The 27,784-nt window shown below is 52.1% G+C and overlaps 1 protein-coding gene across 4 annotated transcripts; it reads left to right on the forward strand.

Annotated features, from left to right (window-relative positions):
• The first annotated feature begins 14,863 nt into the window (after positions 1-14,863).
• ADAR (adenosine deaminase RNA specific) lies at positions 14,864-27,717 on the forward strand. Of its 4 annotated transcripts, XM_082298570.1 has the most exons (16): positions 14,864-15,755; positions 16,385-16,558; positions 16,991-18,521; positions 19,815-20,001; positions 20,084-20,241; positions 20,656-20,797; positions 20,977-21,182; positions 21,394-21,550; positions 22,547-22,718; positions 23,303-23,396; positions 24,698-24,826; positions 24,933-25,066; positions 25,523-25,705; positions 26,142-26,254; positions 26,701-26,828; positions 27,125-27,717. In XM_082298570.1, the coding sequence occupies exons 3-16, from the start codon at positions 17,077-17,079 to the stop codon at positions 27,363-27,365; spliced, it is 3,489 nt and encodes a 1,162-aa protein (XP_082154696.1). In that variant the 5' UTR covers positions 14,864-15,755; positions 16,385-16,558; positions 16,991-17,076; the 3' UTR covers positions 27,366-27,717. The 4 variants fall into 4 exon arrangements, with proteins under 4 accessions (XP_082154696.1, XP_082154695.1, XP_082154697.1 ...); XM_082298569.1 differs by having other exon boundaries at positions 14,864-16,558; XM_082298571.1 differs by lacking the exon at positions 16,385-16,558.
• Positions 27,718-27,784: the final 67 nt, after the last annotated feature.

Below are 27,784 nucleotides of genomic sequence, written 5' to 3' on the forward strand. Positions count from 1 at the left end.
CAGAAGCACTGAAGCAACGGAGACACCGGAGGGAGAGTTTATCTCCCTGGGGCACTCCCCTTGCCCCCTGCCCCTCTCACCATTGCCAAACCTCGCCAGGCAGATGCCAATATGGGAGGTTCCTTATGCAGGCTCTGGCTGACGCTGCCTATGCTCCCTGCCATCCCATCTCCTTGCCAGGACCCACAGGACAGCCCCTTCACATTGACAGCTGGGTGACAATGTCTGGCTGTAACCTTCCTGGGGAGTTCTCTGGAGCTGTGAGTGTTTTCTACCCAGGGAAGAGCAATGGACACTTCTTCTTTCTGGTCCTTAGTGTCATATCCTGCCTGGAGACACGTGCCAGAGCCAGGAAAGCAGTGCCTACAGCGTGCAGGGCCACGCACGGGCTGCCCCAGCCAATGTGTTGGTGGCCAGTGATGGGGCTGGCAGGCCAGCCCGGGCGCTGGGGGGGTCTCCAGGTGCTCACATCACTGCCTGCTGGGAGCCTCTCAGCATTTTGCAAAGCCAGTGGGCTCTTTGCAGCAGTCTCAGAAGTGCTGGATGAAACACCTCACCAGCTCCAACCACCTCCACTTGTGCTGGGAACACAACTGGGCTCCCTGCCTGAGCCCAGTTGGCAGTGTCAAATCCACCAGGATCAAGCAGGAGCTCACTGGCAAGTGATGTGGTAGCAGGGGCAGGTGCTTCATCTGTTTAAAACAAAGCCCATCGCCTTCATGCCACTTCTGCTGGGTTTGGTGGAGGGCAGCAGCACTCTCTGGCAGCATCTTGGCAATGGCAGTGCTGCCCATGCCTGCCAAAGTGCAGCATCTCAGACTCCATTATAGTTTTTGCTGGTGTGCAGCTTCCTGAGGTACCCTTGGCATTGCTTGGCTGCTCCTGGAACCAGCCACTTTCTGTTTTGCTTTCACTATTTCTCCCTTTTTCCTCCTCAGTTCTTCCCCAGTGTCGTGTTCTGGCTTTCCTGGATCCTTGCATGGAGCCGTGCGAGGCTCCGACTTAGGGGTTGGTGTTTGCTGCTTTCCATGAAAACTCAGCAGAGAATATTTATATATTTTTAAACAGATGAAGTAACCATGTAATTACTCTGCAATATTAATTACACCTCACCCAGCGGTGTCAGTAATTGTAATCAGCCACTGTGTTACTCCAGGTATACTCAGCCTGTAATGTTCCCCTTTGTAACTTTTTCCTGTCCATAAATAATGCTGGATTTTGTGCGCATATAGGGGCAGAGACACAACATCCTCCTGCACCGCCACCCCTACACTCCCAGTGCCGAAGAATTTCTTTGCTGCCAGTGGTGTGAGGTGGTTGCACACCTCCTTGTGCCCTGCAGTTAGAGTTACGTGGAAAATAAGCAGTAGTTAGTGAGGAGTGCTGCCCCCATGCTGGCCCTAGGAGGAGGAGGAGGAGGAGGAGGAGGAGGAGGAGGAGGAAGAAGGCTGTAAGGCAACAGCAGGAGTACTGCAAAATGAGCTGCCTGTGCTGCAGATGTGCTGGTAGCAGGGGACCGAACACGGGCATCCCTGTTACCTTCAGGTAGGCATGTGCCCATTGCTACTGGTCCTTGGCCAGTAAGACATGTTCGGCTTCTGGGAATGAGCTGCTCTTCCGAGCTCTTGTAATTAGTGTCCTTGATATCCCATGGGTGGCTGGGAATTCACTGCTGCCTTGGCAGCCCCCCATGATCTATTCCTAGCCCAGCTGCTGCTCCCTGTATGCCTCTGGGTGTCTCCCTGTCCATCTTGCCCAGCAGAAGCTCCTGCTCATCTCGGTCAGGAGGTTCCCAGCACAGCAATGGAGAAAATGTTAGAAATTCTGAGAAAGAGCCTGAAATGCAGCATTTTCCCTGGCCTGCAGGCAGCTAGTGGAGAAAAATGCTTTCTGGGCCTCAGAGAAGAGCAAACTGCCCATGGCATGGGGCTGTGCGTGGGGCAAGGTGCGAAGACGTGTCCTGGGGCATCAGAGAGCCAGAGGAAGTGTTGATCGTCAAAGATCAATATTGCCAGCAGGAACCCAGGAACCTCCCTACAGGCTCATGATCAAGTTTGGGAAATCCAGCCAAGTGAGACAAGAGCAGGCACTGTCAGCTCGCAGGCCCCAAGGCTGGAGGTGGCAAGGAGCACAGTGAGAGTGTTGGAATTGCAACTGGAGCAAGAGATCCTTGTTCTGGGGCAGAGCAGCTGCTGCTGCAGTGGGATTTCGATCCCTGCGCACCCCACAACCTCCCTCCCCTGGCCTCACCTCAGCACAACCTGCACAACCTGCAACAACCCTTCTGCCTGGGACTTGGCAGCCCAGTGTCTGCACCCTATGCCCTGCACCTTGCACCCTACACAACCCCACACACTTATCCCACCCCCTGCACCCCCCATTCCACACCCCTGAATCCCCATCCCAACCCCCAGAGCCCCCATCCCACCCCGTGCAGCCCATGCAACCCACAGCACCCACCCCACACCTCACCCCCTGCACCCCTGTATTTCGCCCACACCCCTGCCAGTTCTTCAGCACTGGTGCCAGTAGCCCTGATCCATCACCCTGGGCACCCTACACGGTGGCCAGCACCGACACTAACCCCCCTCCAGCCCCGCTGCCAGGACTGCAGAGCCACCCCGAGGCCACGGTGAGGGCAGGCGTGGTGGGGAGCCCCCAGTGCCATCCAGCCCGGTGCGCCCACCCAGAGCTGCTGCCCTGCTCCCTGACGGCAGCTCTTGGTCACCAGCAGCCTGGGCTGGCACGGCTCCAGTAAACAGCTCCAGTAAATGCTCCCCAGCCAGTCCTATCCACACACCTGAGATCATCACTTTGGATACCCTAAGGGACAGAGAGAAGAGCTGAGATCGGCTACCAAGGTGGAGGAACAGCACAAGAGGAAAATCGCAAAGAGATGCCAACCTCCTGCAGCTGGGAAGCATCTGACCCCACACTCCAATGGGGCCAATCCCCAATGTCCCTCCAGGACTCACCTAACCCAGCCAGTCCCATTTTTGGCAGTCTTGGGGGCTTTTTTGCTCCACGACTCTCCTTCCTGCGCCGCCTGCAAGGAACTATCCTAGAAATACCAGAAAAATTCAACAGTCTCTCTGCAAACTCATGGAGGTTTCTGTCCAGACTTAAGGAGCTTTGACCTGGGTTTGCATCTTGCCTCTGTACTGCTCGCTTCTTTTTTAATGATAGGGGAAAGCATAATAGTTTATTTTAACTATGAAATATATTGCTATATTATGATGGTTATGGTAACTTTCAATTATGGTTTTGTACCCAACATGGTTGTTAGCAGGCAGCAATGCCAGGCTGCTGCCAAAAATGTCTGTTTCTGAGTACAGCTACTACTGCCAGTGAGGATGGGGGACAGGGAGGCAGGGAGAGGTGCAGAACCTGAGTCGTTATCCTTTATCCCCCTTGTATTCATTCCCATTACTTGGAAGCTGACCTCTAGCAGGTCTGGATCTGTGTGTAGCCCAATGGCACCAGAGCTTTGCTTCTCCCTAGGGAAAGGCCAGGCTCCCCTTTGTTCCCAGGTTCTGGAAAGCCATCCCCCCCAGGTTGTCTCTTCCAGCTGAAAGAGGGACTCCACTCCCTGGGCACAAGCCGTGCAAGAGTCAAATTTCCCCTTTTCCTCCAGGACAGAGGCTCTTGAGGAAGCAGTGGTGTGGAGCATATTTTCATGTAATTATGGAATCATTAAGGTTGGAAAAGTCCTCTAAGAACATCAAGTCCAACTGTTAACCCAGCGCCACCAAGCCCACCACTAACCCATGTGCCCAAGTGCCACACACACATCTTCTAAATTCCTTCAGGGATGGGGACTCCACTACTGCCCTGGGCAGCCTGTACCAGAGCCTGACCACACTTACACACAAGAAATTTTCCAAACATCCAACCTAAACCTCCTCTGGCACAACTTTCATGCACTTCTCTTGTCCTTTTATTTGTTACCTGGGAGAAGAGACTGGGCCATGTCCAGTTCACATTTCACACCCTGCACTGGGGAGCTGCAGCTTTTGCTCAACTGCAGGGTATTGATGGCATAGGAGGACAAAACCCTGAGCATGAAAGAGAAATGAGATGAGTTTGCAGGGACTACTTTGTCTCAGCCTTCCAGCTGGGAACAGGCTGCCCAGAGTTGTGTCTGCCCCATCCCTGGAAGTGTTCAAGGCCAGGTTGGATGGGGCTTGGAGCAACCTGTTCTCGTAGAAGGTGTCCTGCCCGTGGCAGGGGGTGGAATGAGATGAGCTTTAAGTCCCTTCCAACCCAAACCATTCTGTGATTCAGTGATTCTGTGATTCTATGGACTCCTTGAGCCTCAGAGAGCATCACTTCCTTACCTCCAACCCCTGAGCTGCTGGACCTGATCCCTACTGGATCATAAGTCTTAAACTGCTCTTTGGCAGCCACACTTCGTCCTGACCAGTCTTCACACACAGAGCATGACACACCTGGAAATGAGCAGCACCTATGGGACCAATTCCTGCTGCTTTTGTCCAGAGAAAGCCTAAAAGTCCCCACACTGGCCCTTCCTGATCAGAGCTGCAGTCACTGCCATGCTGTCACTCTTACCACTGTCAGAGCTGTGTTGGTGGAAGGTCTCCCCCTTCCAGGACAGTCAAACCCAGCACAGCCCTAGCAGCAATGAGCTGCCATGAGTTCTGGAGGCTCCTTGCTGGACCCCCGACCTGAATCTCCCTGCAGGAACCAGCTCTGATGGAGGAAAGAGGCTGGTTCTTCTGAGACCAGAGCTGAGCCTCTGCTACTGCCAGCTAGGTCTGGGGCTCCCATGGGGATTCCTGGTCCTCTGCACCACTCTCCCTTGGGGTTCTCCTGCCCAGCATCTCCCAGCCAGCTCAGAGCCCTGTGCCATGGCCACCAGGTATGTTTGGGGGGGGCGGTGGCGGCGATTGCTCAGCAGTTTGGGAAGGGGAAGATTCTGCTGCCAGGCTCTGTACTGGTCTGAGCTTCTTCCCACCTGACTCTGAGCTCCCTCCCAAAAGATATCTAAAGTGTTCAAGCTTGTAGAGAGGGGCTTTTGCAGGAGAGAGAAAAAGCTTCTCCATGGCATTAGTTATTTCCCTATGGGATGAGCCACCTCAGAGCCCCACGAGACACCAGGCAGGGCCCAGAACAATCTGCCCAGTGGGTGCTCTTGGCTGGGGGCCCTGGTGCTCTGGGTGCTGCAAGCTGTGCACCCAGCTCTGCTCCTTCTTCCACCCAAAGTGTTCTTCCCCCGCTGGGGTCTCGGCACTGCCGATGCACCTGCCAGTGGGAGCTGCTTGCATGTCTCTGGGGTCAGGATCCAGCCCCAGGCTTACATTCCTCCTTCAGGGCCAGTCTCTCAGCTGGGGGACAGGAGTGGGGACTGGCCTATATGACAACAGCCCGTCCCCACAGCATTGCCATAAACCTGAGCTGTACCCAGAAACAGGCATGTTTTAAACTATGGCTTTAACCTGTTCACTGTAAAAAGTGCCTTGGACTTTAATCTGAAGAGGTCAGTATCTAGAAGTATTTACCTGTGCGGTGTGTAAGGATGCAGCTCTCTGTGCAGAGTTACACACACAAATATATGATCTATACGTACTGCTGCCAGTGCCTCAGACCCTCTGTTCCACAAGCCGTGAGAGCTCTTTTCCTTCTGCCACTGGGGCCAACAGTGGAGCAATGTTGGAGGCATTCCTGACACAGGGACTCCTTGCCAAAGTGAGACTTGGTGCCACAAGGGGTGTGCTGGGCCCAGTGATTCCCCTCGGTGGTGCTGAGCTGTCCTGTTCATCCTCAGGAAGCAGCTTTGTGCTTCTCAGGGTCCATCTGCACAGTTTGGGAAGACCCCAGTGAAGGGAATACATCCCTGTTCCCTTGTGCAAAGGGAAGCTGAGATTAGGATTACATCTCTGGACCCCCCATGCCAAGAGCTGCTGGCACTTTGCAAAACCAGGGGGAACCCCCAGATGCCTCGTTTTATGGGAGCAGTGAGAGGTTTTCCAGACCTGCTCCCAAAAAGGATTTTTGGTTCCCATGTTCTTGGGCTGTGGCTCAAGAAAGGAGTGTAGGAGGTTGATGGCATGGCAGATGCTCTTTCCTCTGGCTCTGCACTGAGGCTCCCCATGCTCACCCAACTCTGCTCAAAATCAGAGCTGGGCTACTCCCTCCAGTTCATCCCTCACCTCTAAATAAACAACGATAAAATTTGTCTGTGGTGCAAATAACTTTCCCAAAGTTAATTCATTGGTTAAGATAAGGGGAAGCTGGATCCTTTCCCAATGAGCACCACTCTGAGCCTTGCTCAGAGCCTGGCAATGGCGCACTGCTGGCTTCAGCTCACTCTGAAGATGGCAGGCTGAGGGTCTGGTGCCCCAAATTCCATCCCCATATGTGGGCTAGGAGGATGCCAACAGGAACAGCTCCCCTAGCTAAACATAGCTATGGGTTTTGTGGAGCCAGCAGAGAAGAAGGAGGAGGAAGGTGAGGGGCAGTATTTGAATTGCGATGAATCGATAGATGGGGCTTTTTTAGCTTTGAGCTAATACCTCTAAATCCTAAAAATACCTCCAGCAGTCTGGGGGACTCTCTGATAGGTCATTAAATCCTTGGAGCTTAATTTCCAGTATTAATGGCTTAGTGCAGCACAGCCCTGCCGTACAAAGGCAGCTGTAGTTCTGATACTGTCCATGAAGGCAATGCAAAATGTGTTCAGTCTTTATGTGCAGTATGAAATCCATTTTTATTAATGGCTCAGGATTAAAGCTTCTCCAAAGAGAAAGGTAATAATAACAATAGCATAGATCTCCACCTCCCTGCATCTAACCTTCACTTTCCCAGTCCCAGGAGTGAGAGGAAGGAGAAGGATGCCGTTGGTGTGAAGGTCTGGGCATCTTTACCCAGCCCCATGCAATGTGCCTGCAGCAGCACTGGAATGTGCAGTGACAGGAGGGGAAGTGCACTTCCAAGGAAAAGAGGGAAAAAAAAAGGGGGGGGGGGGGGGGGGGGGAAGAAAAGAAAAAAAAGAAAACAGCTATTGTTTTGCTAAACAGTCCCTCACAGGTAGAACTTTTTATAAACAGTGGGGAACTACTGGCCTTCCACAAGGGAGAGGAAAATCCCAAGTAAACAGCTCCACAGGGCACAGGTTTGAATCAGCATCTGCCTGCTGGGAGTGAGAAGGATGTGGGAGACAGCTCCTGGGGGCGAGGGAGGGGGAGGCAGGGAACAGGGGCTTTGGATCAGGCAGGAAACTGCTTTGGTGCTGAGCTACGACCTCTGTATGCTGGCATTTCCCCAGTCAGGAGCTGGGAGTCTCACTCCCTGCAGAGAAGCTTTTGCTTACAAGGGGGTGGGGTGGGTGGTGAGGGAGGAGGAGATGTGGCTTCCAGCTGGGCAACCCAGATCAGGTCCCCCAGCTCTTGAACCCAGGAAGAAAAACATTCAGGAAACCCTCTCCTGCACTTGCTACAGAGATAAAATGAGGTGGGGACCTGTCCTGTAGCTATTTCCATCATGGATGTGCTCCTTTTCCAAGGTAAAATTAAGGCTGCTCCGCTGCTAATTCATCTAGCCAGCGTTAGGATTCCTGGCACCAACGGGCTCATTCATTACTGTTGTCAGTGCAGCGGTGTGAGGTGTGCAGGCCAGATCGCGCCTTCCAAGCAGTGTGGGTAACATCAGCCAAACAGCTTAGCACCCTGAAAACAGCTCCTGAGCCCTCATAAGCCCAGACAGATGCTCCAGCTCTGGCTACAGGCCATTCCAATGGGATTAGTTAACCGCTGGAGCCTGTGACAATGCCACTTTTGCGAGGTCCCCTGCCCAGTGCTGAGAGCAGGGCTGGGGCTGCGTGAAAGAGCAGGCAGGATGCTTTTTACCTTCTGAGCTTCCTGCTCAGCCACAGTGTTTGCATATCGGCTTCCTCTTCTCTCCCTGTAATTCCTGGGAGCACCCACAAAGGATGGGGCTGCCTGATGAGAGGCCAGGCTAGTGTTAATAGCATTTGTGTCTCTTTACATGTTAAATGAATGGAAGAAGTCATCTTGGTTTCCCAGAGACTGCTGGCCTTGTGCTCGCACCATAAGAAAGGTTTTTCAGCAGGAATGGGCTGGAAAATGACACTTTGCTACTTAAATTATTATTTTGGGGTTTCCTGCTGGGGAGCAGTCACTGTGTTGGAACAACAGCAGCCGCCACAAGCCAGTTGGTGGTGGGGGCTTTCCTACAAAACCCGCAGACAAGTTGTCACTTCATCCTTGATATTTCAGTAGAACTAGCAGCCCAGGGCCAGGAGTGCAGTGCAGCTCCTGGGTCTGCTGGGGAGAAGCTGTGAGGGGACAGGAGAGCCCCCACAGCCACCCTGCACCAGGGGAAACCCTTGCACATGTCACAAGGACCAAAGAATTAAAACCATAAGTTGGCATTGCCAAAAGTACTTGAGATGTGACCAGGTGCTGCAGGGGATGAGGTTTGACATTGCCACCTAACCTGTACCAGCCAGTGCAGAACCTGGTTGAATGGAACCACAGACTGGTTTGAGCTGGGAGGGACCTTAAAACTCATCTTGTCCTACCTCCTGCCATGGGCAGGGACACCTTCCACTAGACCAGGTTGCTCCAAGCCCTGTCCAACCCGGCCTTGGACACTTCCAGGGATGGGGCAGCCACAGCTTCCCTGGGCACCCTGTGCCAGGGCCTCTCCACCACCACAGGGAAGAATTCCCTCCCAGTATCCCATCTAACTCTGCCCTCTGGCAGTGGGGAGCCATTCCCCCTTGTCCTGTACCTCCAGCCCTTTGACCAAAGTCCCTTTCCAACTCTCCTGGAGCTCCTTTAGGTGCTGGAGGGGGCTCTAAGGTCTCCTTGGAATCTTCTCCAGGCTGAACTCCCAGCCCGTCTCCAGTGCAGAGGTGCTCCAGCCATGAAAACATCTTTGTGGCTTCCTCTGGAATCTCTCCAGCAGCTCCATGTCCTTATGTTCGGGCCCCAGAGCTAAACACAGTCCTGCAGGTGGGTTTGCAGCCATGCAAGGGTTTGGACATCCAGTCAAAATTTAAGAGGCAAAAAGCAGAGAAGCCATTTCACTGCAAATGAAGCTGAGCTCTTTCCCATTTTAAAAATAACTGGATTTGTGGGAGAAGTGGTGAGCAATTCCCAAGTGAGGTCAGGCACAGGCACAGAAATCCCTGTGAAGTCTCAGTTACTCCAGCTAATCCCAGCCAAGCCCCTTGCTGCAGCTCAATGTGCAACAGACACCGACATGGTTGGCTCCCCTTCATCCTGCTCTTGCTGCCTTGAAGAAAGTTGTACGAGCTGGAGTTTGCCCCAGTTCCCAGGTGTGGAAGAAGCACTGTCAGCTTCACATGGTTCCCTGAGGTTCCTCTCCTCCCTCCATGCCAAGCTGTGCTGGTACAGGGCCAGAGAAGATGCTGCTTTCTCCAAAGCTGGCACTGAATGCTGGTTGAGTGCAACAGGTTTTGTTCTAATTAAAGAGGAATCAATTAAGCTGCAAGATATTCAGCCACCTGGTGCTTCTGACTATTTTTTCCTCCTCCTTCTCTTTTTTCCTTAACGTGCAGCTGCTGCCTCCAGGGAAGCCATGAATGAAGCAAGACATGTTCCAGTTTCTTGCTTTCTTTTAGATTAAAAAATGCTGTTTGGAAGGAAATCTGTGCAAGCCAACCAATTACAGTGCTGTACATGTCCCTGTGATCTGCAACCAGCATCTCCTCTGCCATCCATTACTCCCTCCAGCCAACCCTCCTGTGTCTCCATCAGCACATGGCACTGACTCCAGCAGCAGTCAGTTTGCGCCGCATGAAAAAAAAATGATCCGCAGCAAATAAAGAAAAAGCAGTGAAAGAGGAGTAATGGGATCTCACGGGAGGCATGAAGGAGTCAGACATGCAAGGAAGTCCTTCGGAGACCCAGCTGTGCCAGGCTTTTCCCTGTCCATTAGTCTCTCTGTGCTCAATAGCACATAAATAAAGAGGGGTGGGGAGCAGTGGCTGCTGCCTCGGGCAGTCCCCAGAGTTTGTTGAGCACCGAGATTGAAGAAAAAGGAGGGGCCAGCAAGTACCTCAAGCAACACAGGTAACAATCAGGTACTGGAGTGGTGATGAGTGGCAAGGGAGTAGTAGTGGAGAGGTCTGTCCAGGGTGCATGTGATGCTTTTATCCTCAGGTCAATGCTTTTCCCACCCATGGCTCTGCCTCAGGGATGGATTGTGAAATCCTGTAGATTTGTCTGAGCACATGATAAAGCCCTCTTGCAGATAAATCAGATTTAATATTAAATATGAAAGGACAAAAAGGAGAACCTGGGCTTGGATGGTGATGTAAAGGTCACAGAAGGGAGTATTAATGCCATGTCAACTGACACGTACTAGGAAGATCTTTGAAATCTGGCTTTAGGAAGGATTCATTAATTCAGCTGATTGACTCTGGGAACCGCTGCATCAGATGTGCTAAGAGCAGTGAAAAGAACCCTCTTCTCCTCGCTAGTCCCCCTCCAAGAACAAGCTGGGTGGTTTGCAGTCTGTCTAGGGTCCCTGTCTGACCTCCTGCAGCAATGCTTTGGCCGTCACCTGGGTCAACACCTTGGTAAGGGAGAGGCTGACCAGCCCAAGAGAGACAGACATCTGAAGCATGCTTTGAGCAGCCAGTCTCCCCACAGCTCCTTTCCAAGCTGAAGGAGCCCCTGGCCATCATGACACTGGGAGGGAGGAGCCCAAGGAGCCCACTCCAGGGAAGATTTGACCCTACATGCCATGACAGCTCTAAAACCACATGAAAAGAGCCCCTGAGCATCCAAGAACTTAAAGTGAAGGCCATGCTCACGTGGCATGTCCTGCCATACAGGTGGCTGAGCCACAGTCTGCCTTCTCCTGCCTTTTTTCAAGGGTACCTTTTGTACCAGACAGAATAAAACCATGCTGCTTCCCACCACTGCAGCTGCCGTGGGAGTCAGCGTGCCGGCTCCTTCTGCTGCAGATGTGCCAGGCCCACCTGCCTTTCACTGCTGGGCTCCACTGCAGCTTTGAGCCATGGGAGCATACTGTCCCTCCCTGGAGCACACTGATGCCTGAGGGGATGAGTATCACATAGACAGAGGTGTAGGGAGTTCCCCTTCCCCTCTGCTCCACATTGGGAACTCTCAGGATGAGTAATCCCTGCTTGATGTCTTGTGGCCACAGACATGGCAGCTGCTGGGGCTGTACCAAAGCTCAGGTTCACTCCTTCGCTCAGCAGCAAGGCAAAAGCTTGTGCAATTCCCTGGATAGCTCTGCTGCTTCCCCACATGGGAACCTGTCTGTTGGGAGCAATAGAAGCAAAGCAGGCGGAGAAGTTCCTTTCTGGGATGCAGCTCCTTGCTCTGGTGCCCATACCAAGGCTGCAGGCTCAGAATGGGGCACCATCTCCCATGCATTATCTACTCCATGTTTATAGCTACCATAAAAATCCATTAGAAGAAAATAAAGCATTTTTTCCCTCCTAGGGGAATTGATACTCTGGAGTTACGGAGATTTTCCATGTCGGTTCCCAGCTGTACATCTGCAGCCAGACTGGAGAAAGTGCAACGCTTGGAAGGACGTGGGAACCAGCTCAGCCCAGTTCCTCACTCCACATATGAGGAGCTTGGAGTGTTTGATGGGCACTTCTGCAAGGAGGTCAAACCCTAATTGCAACTCTCACCAGTAGTGTGAGAGCACAGCATGGCCCTGGGGCAGAGGAGACATCAGCACGGCAGGTGATAAACCACCACTCCCAGGGCTGCCTTCCCCTAGAAACCACCATCAGCTGATTAAGAAGTGCAAATCTCTCCTGTAGGCACAGGCTGCCTGCAAGAGCAAGGAAGTGATATTTTAGTGTGTGTAATAAGGGAGTCTAAAATGAAACTCTGCAGAACAATAGCCTGAGCTGCGAACTGGCATCTGAGCAGAAAGTCAGGCGGGGGAGCTGTGCCACAATTTATTTCCTCTCTCTTCATTTCATAAGAGGGAAGCAAATCAAAGCAGACACCTGAGGCATCTCTGGCTGACGCTGGAGGTTTAGTGAATGCTGCCATCCTGCGGGGAAGCCTCTGCTCAGGGAAAGTGGGAGGTTTGGGGCAGTCCCCAAAAGGCAGGGGAGCAGGATGAGTCCCACCATCCAAGGGCAAGTAATGGAACTTTCTCTATCCTCCACTAAAATCAGCCAGGCAGCATCAGGTAAGCTGGTTATCAGCTCCTTATCTCCACCACAAACTGACTCGTTTTCCAGTGACCGCGATCTCCAGAGGCTGCAGGAACTTCTCTTATGGCCATGGCTGTGTTAATGCTGGGACTTCAGCAGCTGGAGGTCTCCTGGTCTCCCAGCCTGTTCCTATGGAAACAGGTTGGGAGTCTGCCAATTTCCCGTAAAGAAGGAGAAAGGAGAATGAGCTTGTACGGATGAAGTGGCTGTTTGTCACATTTAGGGCGTTGCAATTCAAAAGGATACATGGCCCCACAGTGCTGGCAACACATGATTTCATGAGCAGCCTGTCACACCAAGGCAGTGGACAGCAGTGCTGGAACCTTCCCATTCCATCTTCACAGCAGCCAAGATGAATCACATCCACCGAGCCTGGGGCAAAGCTTGGGAGTGATCACCAGCAACTAAAATGGAATGGTAAAAAAGGAAAAGAACAGATTGAGGAGTCAGTAGTTGTGTGCTCTGTGTGCTGTGGAGTCATTTGTTCTTCAGTGCAGTGGGTGGGAGACACTGTTTATGTGGACTGTGGCCCCCATGTCTGATGGTCTGCCACGAGCCTCATCCCAGGCAGGAGTCTTTGTGCTCCCAGATCCTCCTAGGAACAAAGATGTGACAACTTCAGTGAGTGTGCAGGGTTCTTTTTTAGGCAAGGAGTCTCTCCATTACAGAAATAAAACCCACACCAAAACCACACTACAACACACAATCCCCAAAATCTCTAAATCCAGACATCATCTGAAAAAAAAACCCCAAACCCTGAACAATCCATGACCTCCACTGAACACAAGCAGCAGCTGAGTCTATTCTGAGGCAATTCTAGGGCCTGACTCACCATTTCCACACCCTGCCACTACACCAGGTTCATTGAAATGCCTTTGGAAAGCTGCAGGGAAGAGGCCACGGTGGGTATAGGGTCCTCACCTGAAGGCACATACAGCTACCACTCCACTGGGACACACAAAGCTGCTGGTGAGGACCAGGGTACTCTGAGGAGCTTGTCTTTGTATGTTTTGTCCATTCATGGACAAATGCAGGTAGATGGACCCCTAAAATTCATCCAGAACCCATGCCCATCCCTCCCAGCTCCCTCCACACCCACCACATGGCCAAAGAGGGTCTGGGGACTCCCAGATGATAGTCCTGGATGTGATAGCTGTTCACTGGTTGTGCTGCAGCAACAGAATTATAGAATTGTAGATTTGTTGGGACTGAAAAGACTGATTCCAGCCATTGATTCCCCATCACTGCCAAGGCCACCACTAACCCATATCCACAAGTGCCACACCCACTCCATTTTTGAGCACTTCCAGGGATGATGACTCCATGGGTAGCCTGTTCCAGTGCCTGATTACCCCTTCCATGAAGAAATTTCCCCTAATGTCCAATCTAAACCTGCCCTTGTGCAACCTGAGGCCACTTCCTCTTGTCCTGTCACTTGTTACCCGGAAGAAGAACCCGAGCCCCACGGCTGGTCCATACATGCATCCAATAATAGCTTGTTCCCAAGCCTTTGGGTTGTGATCCATACCCACCAGTATAAACACCACAGTGCCCACTGCCCAACAGGTGCTGCTCCAAGCCACTGACAGCCTCCGAGCTGTGTGAACCCGGCAGTGCCGGCGCAGCTCCTGGACGGCGCCCGCTGGGATCCCTGCGCCAGATGGCAAATGACACACGGCTATTGATGAGCGTGGTGGAGCAGCAGACAGGAACAATCTGTTCTCTGACGGTAGTTTTCCAACTCACACGATCCGGATGGTGTTTGCCTGGGAAAGTGAGGATCCACAGGCTGCAAGGACTGTGCCTGGTTTGGGATTAGGGAAGGGAATGTCTCCATTTGCTTGGAAAGAACCTGGGACAGGGTGGGATGTGACTTGCTGCACCTCTGGCATTAAAATCATGGATTAAAATGGGGATGAGGGGAGTCCTACAGAAAGTGGGAAGCCTGTGGAAAAAGAGGAGCCCCGCTGGGGGAGCCCACGGTGAGGACCAGAGGGGGATAAGGGAGCTCCAAGGGAGAAGGGGGCCCCAAAGGACACAGCAGAGCCCCACCACAGATGGAGGGCCCATAGGAAATGGGTGTCCCACGGGTCGCGGGGGCGGGCCATCGAGGAGGGGAGAAGCCCCCTAGTCCCGAGGACACCCTGGCACGGCGGGGCACCGGGGACACCGATACACGCGGCGACGAGCAGGGCGCACGCGCGGGCCCAGCGGGATGCGGGGACGGCATCTGAGGCGCGTGGGCAGTAGCGCCGGTGCGCGCCGCCGCCTCAGGCGAGCGCTCCCGGTGCGGCGGGTGCTGCCCTGGGACACAGCGGCCCTGGCGCTGCCTTCCAGCCGGGGGAGCGGACCGGGCGAGCTGGGCCCCGCTGGGCCCGCGGCGCCGGCACAGACACAGCCACCGCCACCGGCACAGCCATCGGCATAGCCCCTGGCACAGCCACAGCCCCCGGCACAGCCCCCGCCAGGGCCACAGCCCCCGCCACGGGCACCGGCACAGCCCCGCGCTGCCCGCAGCAAACATGGCCGCCGCCCTTTGCCCCGAGGAAAGATGGCTGCCTCGCGGCACCTTCCGCCCTGCGCAGGCGGCTCGCGTGCGTCATCACCATGCGCCGGCAGCGGCGCCAGCGGCAAGGTAAAGGGGCGCGGAGGGGGCGGCCGCGGGCCGGGTTCGGGCCCTGCCGGGCCCCGGTCGGTTCCTCTTGGCCCGCGTGTCCTGCAGCGACTGCCGGGCCCCGGTCGGTTCCTCTCGGCCCCCCGTGTCCTGCAGCGGCTGCCGGGCCCGGGCCGCACAGGCCGCGGTGCCGCCTCCAGTGCAGGCAGCCCCGCGGGCCTCCGGAGTGCGGTGTGACCGTGTCCTGGCTCCCCAAGGGCCCCGTCGGGGCCGGGCTCCATAGGGCGGGACGCGTAGAATAAAACGTTCTCCTCGACTCCCGGTGCTCGCCGCGTGTACCCCAGCCCGCCCTCCCGTACAGTGCGCTCCGGGCTCGGGGGCCTCGCCCTCGTGCTCGTGGTGCCGTCACTGCTGCCGCGGATGCGCGGGCCCGGGAGCGTGGTTTGACACGGGTGCGGGTGGCAGCCGTCCTGCCGTGCTCCCTGCGTCCCCTTTGCGGGTGTAGCTGAAGGCGACCGGTGTTCCCGCAGCCCCTCTTCCAGCGGGAGAGCAGCCGCTCCTCTTGTGCGGACCAGGACCCGGTCCCGGCGGCAGCTCGTGAGTGACGGGGCTGCATCACCACAGGGACCGGGGCAAGGAGCCGCCCTGCCGGGTTCGCCTTCCCGCCCCAGGCTCCGCCGCTGGTGAGGAACCTCACGATTGCTCCCAAAGCCGAGAGCGTGTCTGGGAAAGCCCGAAATCCGGCCAGCCCCCGCTGCGAGCTCCCTGGGCGGGGCGGAGCGACTGCTGCGGGAAACGAAACTGAAAGGGAGCTCGGAGCCATCTTGGCGGCTGCTCGGTGCTGCTCCGTTCTGCGGGTCGGGGTTTCTTTTTTCCCCTGTGTTTTCTCATAAAATAATTTAGCGTACGGATGAGACTGAGGTAAGAGCGTTTTTTTCAAAAGCCTTCTTCCTGTTTCTGCCCTGCCCTTGGCTCAGGTAGCACTTGTAAAACGACGTCACTGAGCAGGGGGGCAGCAGCAGGGCTCCGTCGTAGCTGGGGAGGTGGGAACCCATTGCGCTGCGCTCAGCCTCCCTGCACTCAGACTCAAGTCCCGGTGGTGGCAGCCGAGTGCAGTTGTTTAATGAAAAGACAATTTAAATTGGCCTTGAGGTGTGTTTGGTGAAGATGGGGAGCTTTTTAAAGATGAAACTTGCATCGGGAAAACTATCTTTGGGACGGTAGGTGCCTTAAGGAGGTCACGGAGGAGCAGGCAGAATGGGGACCCGGCAGTATGTATCATGTTCCGTGTCTTTATCCTCTCACTTTCGCAGGAAGTGTTATCAGAGAATTAGAATATGCTGGGCTGGATTCCTTACTTTTAAAAAGCATATTAATAGTTTAGTCTTGCATCCTATACCCCAGGAGGGCAGCACAACTATGTGTGATACAGTGAAATTTGGGCTGTAATCCAAACAAACTTGTCATGCTGTTGCAAGCTGCACACCTATCCAATTTCTCTGCCTGTTATTGCTTTCATTCCCCTGTCGTGTGATGTTTTACCTCTACAGACCACGTAGTGTCCAGGGAGAAAAAGACGCTTGGGATTTCAGAGCGTTTTGGCCATGAATCTGAAAATAATTGCAAGCCTGTTGCAGCTCTGTTCTGTGCGACCACACAGGCTGCTCCAGCTCACCTCCTTGCACTCCTTCACCTCCTCATGCCCCCATTTCTCAGAGTGCAAAGTAGGTCTGAGATTCTTCTCTCTCTCTCTCTCTCTCTCTCTCTCTCTCTCTCTCTCTCTCTCTCTCTCCCTCCCTCCCTCTCTCTCCCTCTCTGGAGTGGAGCTTGCTGTGTTTCAGGAGTGCACCCTGAACAGGCCACCCAGCCCTGTGCTGGAATCAAGTCTAACAGGAGCAGAGGGCCGCTTCTGACAAAGCTGCTTCTCGTGATTGACTTCACCTGCAATTTGGGGCTGCTGGTTTTCTGCTGGGCAGCCAAAGTTTGCTGTTTGTTTTTACGGGACTAATTTACACTTCTAGAAAAGTAGGGGAAAAAAATTGACAAGGGAGAAGGTACTTGAAATGCCTCAGTAGCTGAGAAGCTGTTTAAACTGCATTTCTGGAATCCTGTCGTTGTGTAAATATGTTCTGAATTCCTGTGTTTTTTCTCCTCAGGGCGGGAGAGTGTGCAGTGAGTGAGTGACAGCTCCTCTCCTGGCTCATCGGCAGCCTGGTTCCCACGTGTGTCCCAGGAGTGCGCTATGATTAGAGGAGCTGGGCGAGGCAGAGGCTCGTATCTTACCCAGTCAAGACATAACTGCCCCAGCACTAATCGAGGTTTTTTTAACCACCCTCGTACCTCACAAGAAACTAATCAGGAAACCTTTTTACGCCAGCAGTTCCTAACAGAGCAGGACGCTGAAGTGTCTGTGTTTCAGGGGCGGGGATCACACAAGGAGTCGCGCACCAGAGGCAGGCGAGCTGCGGCACCGGCTCCTGCAGACAGATGTCAGCCCAGCTTCAGCAGGGCTGGAGGGAGTAGGTTCTCCAGCCAGCATCCGTGGGTTGAGACTTCGCCTCGGTATTGCCCTCCACAGTACCATCATCAGGAGAACTCAAGGAGAGATTCTGATGCTGTGAGGCTGAATTTCCAAAGACTGTCTCTTGCTGGGCAGGACTATGAACAAGAAATTCTGACTGTTTTCAGGCAGCTTGGGGAGGGGAGGACTTGCACGGCTAATGATCTCGCACGTAAACTTAAAACTCACAAGAAAGAGGTCAACCGTGTTTTGTATAAACTCCTCAGAGAAGGCAAGTTGCACAAAGGGGAAGAGACACCGCCGCTGTGGAGAGTTGCCAGCCTCAGCTCAGGGAGAGAAAGAAGCCCTGCTGACTGCAGTGCCAGTTGCACAGATCTGGCTTGTGAGAGCAGAGGAGGTGAGCGGAGCACACTTGGCTCAGGAGACCCAGACATGGCTGAGACAAAGGAGAAAATCTGCAACTACTTGTTCAGTGTGGTGGAAACGACAGCACTCAATCTTGCCAAAAACATTGGGTTTTCAAGGGCCAAGGACGTTAACGCTTTTCTTAGCGCTCTGGAAAAGCTGGGAGATGTCCACAAGCAGAACGCAACTCCACCACGATGGTCCCTGACAGACAGGAAACGCGAGAGGATGCAGATGAGGCTGAAGGCCAGCACAGTAATGCAGATGGCAGATCCCAAACCTCCTGAGTTGGGTCTTCCCTCTTCCTTTGTCCCTCCATGTCCCCAGGAGATGACTGCAGCTTCACCAGCAGTGACGGCATCAGAAGAAGAAAGTGTAGACAATGGGCAGCAGCTTTTGGGGCAAGCTTGTCAGGGAAATGTCAATGACACAGAAGCAGATGCATCTGAGGACACTAAGCTGGAATTCTCCAGTTTGAGTAATTATGATAACTCGGAAAACAGCAAGTGGACCACAGATGATATCCCAGATAATCTGAATGCTATCAACAAGCAGCCTGATAAGTCAGAATGCATCATGAATTCTCAAGCTTCCCCCAGTTATGCTGCCCAGTTCGAAACTTTTCCATGTACACCTGTAGAGAAACTGATAGCTTGTCGGGAGAAGAACCCAGTGAGTGGCCTTACTGAATATTCCCAGTACACGTACCAACACTGTGATTTCATCATGCTGGAGCAGAATGGACCCTCTCATGAGCCACGGTAACAAAATGTCCTACCTTTTCTGAGCTCTTTTTCCTTAAAATGATTTCACTTCAACTAAGTTCACCCACTCAGCTGTCCTGAAGGGGCCTGTTATTAATGTTTCTTTAATTTCAGAAGGATTAGCCTAGTCGATTCCTTGCATCAGCTTAAAAAATAAAACAAGGCTAAAATTTAACCCCAGGTAGCCCAGTTGTGACAATCCTGCTCCTCATTCTGAGCAGTGAAGGTGGGATTAATCTCTTCATTAGGTCCCATCTCAATTACTTGCCTTCAGTTTGATCATATAGGGGGAAACTGGTATTTCTAAGCTGCCTTTCAAGATGCTCTCACCCTGGAAATGGTGTAAAGGGAGCCCAGAACAAAGTGTTTGGGTGCAGGTGTCTTAAGTTAGGCGAGGTGGCCCCACTCTGGACGTTTCTGTGTTGTAGCAGGTCAGAGCAGATTCTGTGAGCTGAGCATGTGGTATGACACTGGAGTTGGCCAAGTCAGTCTCTGGAGTCCTGCTTCCCCTTGCAGAATTGTGGCTGTTACTGAGCACCAGTGAGACCGTGAAAAGCACCATATGTGCCACACCGGAGTACGTCAATAGATTCGCTAGACAGGAAAATTGGCCTAATTTCTAAAGATGGAGTCCCAGGGTTTGTTGTTTTGGTTTTTGTTAAGAAGGAATCTGAGTAGGTTCAGCACCATAATCCCGCTCTAGATCTGGTTTGACCCACTCTCCTTGGAAGCAGGTTTCCAGGGCTGGAGGATGGAAGATAAACTTGTTTGTTAGAGTTCACAGGAATGGGGGAGGCAGAAATGTCAAAGACAAGAGATTTATGTGAGGTGGCACCATTCTAAGATGGTGTGAATGTCCTGGATAGCCACAGAGAATGCCAGAGGGAGGAGTGACCCCAAATGACCAGATGCAAATGAAACAGTGCATGCTGCTTTTGAGCTTTCTTATTCCTGGGCAGGAGCCACAACAGAGCTGCTGCCTGCATACAGCCATTACCTGTTCCTGGCACCTGTGGTGGAGTAAGGCAATTCATCCTGTTCCTTCAGAACAAAATGTGGAGCTACTCCTCTGTTGTGAACAGCTCTGGAAATGCAATGAAACAAGGCCCAGATGCAGTGCTGTTCGGGTACCCTTGGTATTTTTGTCTTCTGCACATGGCAGCCTGGGTTTACTCTCCCAGCCAGGAAGTGGCTGTTTCTTCTCCCTTGAATTCCAAGAGCAGCCTTGCTTACTCTGAGAAGACCACACTTCTGCCTCTCAATTTACCCCTTTGGTTTTCTCTTTCAAAGGTTTAAGTTCCAGGCAGTGATTAATGGACGCCGATTCCCACCAGCAGAAGCAGGGAGCAAAAAACTGGCTAAACAGGAGGCAGCAGCTAATGCAATGAAGGTCCTGATGAGTGAAGCGGAGAACGGAAGGCATGGTGGAATTAAATGTGAAGAGCAGTTTCCCTCTGACAGCTCAGAACCGGAATTGGTGAGTCCCGTTTTCTTTACTTTGCGAGGCTGCTCAAACAGTGTTGAGTCTGACGCTGATTTCCTCCATCTTCTTGCTGTAGCCTTTGCAGCTGGAGCCAGAGCTGCCATCTGCAGCAGCTCACCTCAACCTGCTTCCTGGGAAGCACCCTATCAGCATATTAATGGAATATGGTCAAAAATCAGGGAACATAATTGAATTCCAGCTGCTCTCTCAGGAAGGCCCACCTCATGATCCTAGGTATGGCATATTCTTGTCAGCTTTGAGGGAGGATGGAAACTTTCTTCACTGTCCTTCCCCTTCAGCATGCTGCCCACATCCTTGGATTTGTCACTGACCTAGCTGAGTGCTCCTCTTATCCAAGGATTCTGGGCATGGCTCATCCAAGACATCTAGTTCCAGAAAGAGACCCAAAGTGATGCCCTTTATCAGAGAAAGGACGCTGTTTCTTCTACCAGAGCAGGAGTGGGTTCCAGTCCTGTACCCTACCTGGTGGTGCTCTACTGGGAGTGTTTAGGGCCATCACAATAGATTACAATTACAGATAAATTGGAGATAATCCAGAAGGATACGCCTGGAAGTGGGAGACGGGGATAATAACCAGATTGAGGCACCTATGGTTAACGCTTTTCATGTACTATAATGTCCTGTCAGGTTCAGCTACTGTGTGAAAATGGGTGACCAAATTTTCCCTGCTGTGGTAGGAAACAGCAAGAAGGGAGCAAAGCAAATGGCAGCAGAAGTTGCTGTGAAGATTCTTTCTGGAGAGTCTGTACCCCGTGTCTCGCCTGAACAGGTATAAAGGGTTTCTTTATAAGACCCAAGTGTTTTGAATCGGGTGTTCCCCCCCCTTTTATTTCCTATTCTGCTGGATTTCACTCCACAAGGTCGTGGGGAGCAAAGCTTTGCTGCTGCTCCTGGCCTGTGCTAAATGCTCAGTGTTTAACATCCTTCTCCTGTCTAACTCTGCTCTAGCCTGCTGTGAAGCCCCACAGTGACCAGTCCATGCACAATATTGGCACTCCAGATGAATCCAAGGTGGTGAAAACGAAGGGTGTTGGGGAGCTCATCAAGTATCTTAACGTCAATCCTGTTAGTGGCCTGCTGGAGTATGCCCGTTCCAATGGGTTTGCCGCAGAGTTCAAACTCATTGACCAGTCAGGACCTCCCCATGATCCCAAGTAAGTAGCAGCATCTGGGAGAAGGAAATTTTGCGCTGCTGCTGTTGTCCTAGGAAAAGGGCAGAAAGCTCAAAATTGCTGATGCCTTTTGAGATGGCAACAGGGCTAGTTGCTGCCTCTGCCAAACCTTGTCCCTCTGATTCCCTCTTCTCTCCACTTAGAGAATGTAAAAACCGAACTGAAATCCACAGGTTTCTTGGTTTCTTTATAGGTTTGTCTATCAGGCAAAAGTTGGAGGCCGCTGGTTCCCAGCTGTAACTGCACACAACAAAAAGCAGGGCAAGCAGGAGGCAGCTGATGCAGCGCTCCGAGTCCTGATTGGGGAATCGGAGAAGACTGAGCGCATGGAAGGGATGAACACCACTGAGGTAAATCATCTGCCAAAGTTGGGATTGTGTTTGTAGCCCTGTCTATGCTCCTCCTTCTACTCCAGCAGAAAAATGCCTTCACAATCAACTGTGATCCCTTTGTTCTCTGCAGCTGTAGATAATCTGATGTGGTTTTCCTGAAGTGGGTTAGATGTTTCCTCAGGGCGCAGGCATACCCTTCTGTCCTATGGGCCTCTGCTTTAGGGCTAAATTGTTGTCAGATTCTTCTACAAGCTACTGGAATGTGTTCCTGTAGTATGTCCCTGAGTAGGAACATACTTACTTTAATTATGTTACTATTTTTAATTTTTTAATATGCTTATTTTTAATTCTTTCAATTATTTTGTCTTCCAATTGTGTGCCAGATCAAAAAATTCATGCATCAGATAAACGCAAAGCCCTGGTTGTGTCAGGATGACTGTCCCAAACCTGGGCTGATTTAAATCACACTTAAGGGTGTTGTGATCTCTGAAAAGCCTCATTCCAGGCGGCACAACTGGGTACAGCAGCTGGGGCTCTAAATAGCAAAGCTGTCAGGGAGGATTTGTCAGTCAGCAGTGCTGGAGGAGGTGAGTTGGTCTGCACTGGGAATGACTGTGCACTCTCCTCACAGGCAGCTAGAGGAGGAATTCCTCCAAAGCCAGGAACAGATTTCCTTGGCTGAGTCTCTGGAAATGGGCAGGATGGTTTTGTTCCCTCTTGCTTGGGGTTTTCCCTGGCATTTTGAGGAGGCCATTCCTCAGCCCATGTCACTTGCTGCCAGGAAGACAGCTTGCTGCTGCCTCTGATACGGCCAAAGCAGAACTCACAGCCTTGGATGAGGTTTTCCCAGAAATACCTAGAAGAACTTCACCCACCCCTTGACATGGCACTGCCCAAAGCTCAAAGTTTTCTGTGTTCTGCCTTCTGCTTGGAAAGCTGTGCTTCAGGTTAGCTCATTGCTGAGCTGTGCGGTGTGACGTGCTCATGGTCTGTGCTGTTGTGTCCCCATCCCAGCTCCCTGTGAGCGGCAGCACCCTACACGATCAGATGGCCATGCTGAGCCACCAGCGCTTCAACAGCCTCACTGCCCGCATCCAGCACAGCCTGCTCGGGCGCAAGATCCTGGCTGCCGTCATCATGCGGAGAGGAAACACGGGCTTGGGAGTGGTGGTCAGCATCGGAACAGGTATGAACAGCTTCTTCCAGCACACTGAACTCTGACTTCCATGCTAGATTTCCTTGTCAGCCACAGCTCAGAAATGGCTGTTGCTGTAGGCTTCTTCAGAGAGGGCACAAAACGTTCCCAGGGCTCACATGGTGTCATGAGTGATCTGGTTAGAGAGAGAGAGAGAGAGAACAAAGCGAATGTGCCTGCAGCTGTATTGCTCTTAATCTTTGCTTGCATTGCTGCGTGCTACTCTGTGCATCAGAGCATGGGTTCCTCATGTGCTACAGCATACGATCCCCCAGTTTTCTCACAGCTGCACCTACCTTATCTCCCCTACTTTGCTGCCAGGCTTCTACCAGGAGGGATGGGTTGAAAAGCCCTCGAGAAGGTACAGTCCCCCAAAATTCATGGCACTTTAAATCTATCTGTCCCTAAAGTGGTGTCCCTTTATCTTTCTTAACTGCCTGTGATAATGATTTAATAGGTAGGATGCTGCTGCTGCTGCTCAGGAGCCCCAAGAGTTAAGACTTCCTCCCTCTGTCTCTGAAGCCATCTTGACTTTGACACCTGCCCTATTATTTAATTCTGTTTGTTTGTTTCAGGTAATCGCTGTGTGAAAGGAGAGGAGCTAAGCTTGAAGGGGGAGACAGTAAATGACTGTCATGCAGAAATCATTTCTCGAAGAGGCTTTGTGAGGTGAGAAAAGGGGAAACCCAAAGGAAAAGGAGAGGGGCCTTCCAGGACCTGCTCACCCATTCTGGAGGGGTGCAGCTGAAACACACCCCTAGTTCTTTGCTGTGCTGAGAGATGCTGTGATCCTCAGACACTGTTTTACCCATGTGTTGTTAAATAGATGGAAGTTATTTCTGATAAGAAGGGGCCATGCCTGAATGATGGCCAAATAAGTACTGAGTGGGAGACTTGCCAGGAGCCCAAGGGCTGCATCTGATGTACTTAATATTAAGCCTCCTGCTGGGCTGATGTGCAGGGTGCTCTCCAGCCTGAGCACAGCTCCTGCCACGCCAAGCCACTGCAGGCTTGGTCTCCTGGCCTTTCTGGGTCTGGGTGTAGAAGGATTCAGGAAAACATACTGCATTTGTTTGCTTTGATAAGTCAGCAATCCTTTTTCCCAACTAAACTGCAGAATCCTCTCCTCCCCTTCCCCACTGTGGCGCTTCTTAGTTTTTGAAACCTGAAGTGAGATGAAGCTGGACTGCTTGGTTAATGTTTGTCCTTCAGTTATGAACAAAAAAATCAGCCGCTTCCTTCAAGCCTTTGTGTGCTGCCGCTGTGCTCTGCATTTCTCAGCAAGGCAAAGCATTGAGGGCAGGTCCCTGGGAAGTGATGAATCAGGATTGCATCTTGCTTACTGTCTGTTTCAGCTGTTAATCTTGACAGCAGTGGCTGCTCTGGCACAGAAGAGTGAACTCTGCCTCTCCTTGCAAAATCAGTCCCTTGCACAGGCTCTGCTCAAGGACTCTCTGGGAAGCTGCTGTTTTTCTTTAGTCCTTGAGACGATGTTGGAGACCTCAGGGTTTTCCCTGGCCAGAGCAGCCATAAAAGTCCCCATGACTGTAAACAGATCATGGGCTCATTCTAATACTGCTTGAATTCAGCTGCCTGCAGGGTTGCTTACATTTAATGCAAACTTGCTGCTGACTAAAGATGCTGGTTAACAACCTTGAAGTCTTCTATACACTGGGATCAGATGCATGCAAGCAGCACCCAGCCAGGCTCCTTCTTTTCTCCTGCCAGTGCTTCCCTCTGCTTCCTGGACAGGATCCTGCTTTTCTACTGCTTGTCCTCTGCATGGCAGAAAATCTGGGTTTTTTTGCCCTTTTTGTGCATCAAGCACTGTTCGTTGGCTTCCCAAGCATCCTCAGCCCCAGCTCTTGGTCTCTGCTCTTCCATGCGTGATGTGGGACCCTGCCTGTCAGCTGAAGCACTCCTTGTCTGAGAAGCAGAGCAGCCTTTTGACAGGATGGTGTTATTTTCAGGTTTCTTTACAGTGAGCTGATGAAGTATGACCCATCTAATCCTTCCTCTGCGGAAGAGAGCATTTTTGAGCAAGCAGGAGGAAAGAAACTCAAAATAAAGAGCAGTGTTACCTTTCACCTCTACATCAGGTTTGTGGGGAGGGGTTGAATGACTGGCATCAGCAGCATTGTCATGCCCCTGGCCCTGGCTGTTTCCTTTACAGTCAGTGCTAACCAGGGAGGATTTGTTTTCTAGCACAGCACCATGTGGAGACGGAGCACTCTTTGATAAATCCTGCAGTGATCAGGCAAACGAGATGGGGCAGCCCCAGCACCAGCCTCTCTTTGAGAACCCCAAGCAAGGCAAACTGCGGACCAAGGTGGAGAATGGTGAGTGCAATCACTCCCTCCATGATTGGTTGGCTTCAGTCCTCTCCTCTGAGGCTTTCTGGTGCTCCAGAGCTTCCTTACCCCTTTCTGTGTGCTCTTGTGGGATTTGAAGCATTCAGGAACCAAAAGAGGTAGACGGAAGGTTTTAGAGAGAGTCCCTTTCCCTTCCCAGCTCTGCCTGTTTCACTGTCACGCTCATGAAGTTTGCAGCTGAAGTTTGATGCAAAGCTCCTAGCTCTGTGCCCTCCCTTTCAAGCAATGTTCTATTCTGCTTCAGGCATGTTGAAAATTACTCATCAGTACCCAATACTGAATGCCAGAGTGTGCCCTGAACCTGGTGTCAGACTTCTGAGTTCACTCTGGGTATCCAGAAGTTTCTTGTGCAGTTGCTGAGGGGGTTTTGATTTATTGAATATCTGACATTATACAGAAAAGCTTTCTTCTTCTCTTATGCAGGGGAAGGTACCATTCCCGTGGAGTCGAGTGACATTGTGCCCACATGGGACGGGATCCAGCATGGGGAACGGTTACGAACCATGTCCTGCAGTGACAAAATCTTACGCTGGAATATACTTGGCTTGCAAGGGGCATTGCTGTCACACTTCCTAGAGCCAGTTTATCTCCGCTCTGTTACACTCGGTGCGAAACCCTCTGTCCTTTCTGGGTAGAGCTGGGATGCAGTAACAACTTGTCTCACTGCCCCATGTGATGGCAAAGTTTGTGGAGGGTGTAGGAGTAACAGACTGAAATGTCTTTCTTGGCAGAGCTGTTTGAAAATGAAAAGGGAGTCTATGGATTTTAGGCTGTGTGTAGAATGGGTTTCCCTCCAAAGTTCTGGATTTTTAGAAGACACGTGATGTAGGAGAGTGAGACAAAAACTGCCTGTTTGTGTCTTTGGTGAGAAATGTTGCAGTCTATAAACCCTTGTCTTACACACCCAGGATACATGTAGCTATGCTGATCCACATGCTGTAGGCTTTTGGGAGCCTGTGAGCAGTGCTGCAGTTCTTGGGGTTTGGCCAATCCATCACCTGTGTCATCCTGTTTCTTAACACCTTCACCTCTGTCTCCACAGGTTACTTGTACAGTCAGGGTCACTTGACCCGTGCCATCTGCTGCCGCATGGAGAGGGATGGGAACACGCTGAAGGAAAAGCTCCAGGCTCCATATCACATTAACCATCCTGAGGTACTGCAGCCATAGCACCTCTTCATCTTTCTGTCCCACATTCCTTTGCCAGCGGGTTTGGGGGTGCCCGAGGCGCTCTGCAGGGGGGGTCATTGCGCAGCAGCCCTCCAGCCAGGGGCAAGAATTAGTGACCAGAAACACAGAATCATACAATCAAGGGATATCCTGAGTTGGAAGGGACCCACAGTGTCTCATCCAGTCTAGCTCCCGGCCCTACATAGGACAACCCCAAGAACCTGCCCTCTTTGTGTTGCCCCACAGTTTGGGGGTTACTGGCAATGTCTTAGTCTGGAAAAAAGGACACTAGAGTTGCCTCTGTAGCCTTCAACTCAGTAAGAACCTTATCCTTGTGGCTCTGGAAAGTTTGTGGTGAGCTGGAACTGTGAGGGATGAAAGGGGCAAGCGACTCCCCCAGCAGGACCAGGTTAAGGAACCCTCTTGTGCAGGTCGGGCGAGTCAGCGTGTATGACTCTGCAAGGCAGACGGGCAAGACAAAGGAGTCATCGGTGAATTGGTGTCTTGCTGATGAAAGCGAAGTTGAAGTCTTGGATGGCACCAAAGGGAAAGTAGATGGGTAAGAAGAGCCTTTTCCTGACACTGCCTTTTCCTGACACTGTCTGGGGGAAGGGGAACAGCTCTGAGGTGGGGAGTACACTCTGCACTGTTACAGCACCCTACACACGGGGAGGGTTGGAGGGAGGAATTTCAAAGATGCGTAAGCAAGCACTCCTGAAGGAAAACAGAATGTTGCTCAGCCTGCCAAGCCCATGGTTCCTCCCAGAAATCCATGGGATTTTCCCTGAGCCCCCTGGTCCTCTTGGCTCTTCTCAGTGTCCTGTCCCTCATTGCTGCCACTGTCTTCCTTCTCAGTGTGAAGCTGGAGGTGTCTCGTGTGTCCAAGAGGAAAATGTTCACCCTGTTCCAGCAGCTCTGTGCAAAGAACAACCGCAAAGACCTGCTGAGCTTCTCTGTATACTCGGATGCCAAGGAGGCAGCCACAGCATACCAGGCAGCCAAGCAGTGCTTCTTCAGCACGCTGGAAGAGCTGGGCTATGGCAGCTGGATCCGCAAACCCCAAGAGGAAGACAGTTTCTCTGTCCCTGATGCGTAATGAAGCACTCTGTGAGGAGTGGGGGTGAATGTGCGCAGGCGTATGCATGGCTGTGCTCATCCTTCTTTCACCAAGTTTTTGGAGTGGAATTGGGACTGTGCAGCAGTTTCCTCATAGGCCCGGCTGCCTTCTGCCTACGTTTTTAAAATGTGCATGTAAATGATTCTCCTTCTTTTTAAGCAAGGGCAGGCTCAGTCCCCATTTGCTTTTTTATTGTTTTGTCCCCCTTTTTTTTGTTTTTAAAAGAAGGCATGAGAAACCAGAGGAATTTTCAAGACTGTGAGCTTGAAACCTTTGGACCATGTACTGCAAATCCCTCTGGCAGGTTTTAAGGTAAATTTTCTCCTTTGAGATTAAAAAAAAAAAAAAAATCAGGCTCTTTGACTGGTTGTCTGTGTCTTTGTTGGAAGATGACTGGC

The sequence above is a fragment of the Coloeus monedula genome (genome assembly GCF_965178545.1).
Source record: "Coloeus monedula genome assembly, chromosome: 29".
Taxonomy (NCBI): Eukaryota; Metazoa; Chordata; class Aves; order Passeriformes; family Corvidae; genus Coloeus; species Coloeus monedula.

Coding starts and splice junctions, on each gene's coding strand:
- ADAR (XM_082298569.1), top strand. CDS start 17,077: ATGATTAGAGGAGCTGGGCGAGGCAGAGGCTCGTATCTTACCCAGTCA. Junction 25,706..26,141: donor TCTCCGCTCTGTTACACTCG/GTGCGAAACCCT, acceptor CTGTCTCCACAG/GTTACTTGTACAGTCAGGGT. Junction 26,829..27,124: donor ACCAAAGGGAAAGTAGATGG/GTAAGAAGAGCC, acceptor CTTCCTTCTCAG/TGTGAAGCTGGAGGTGTCTC.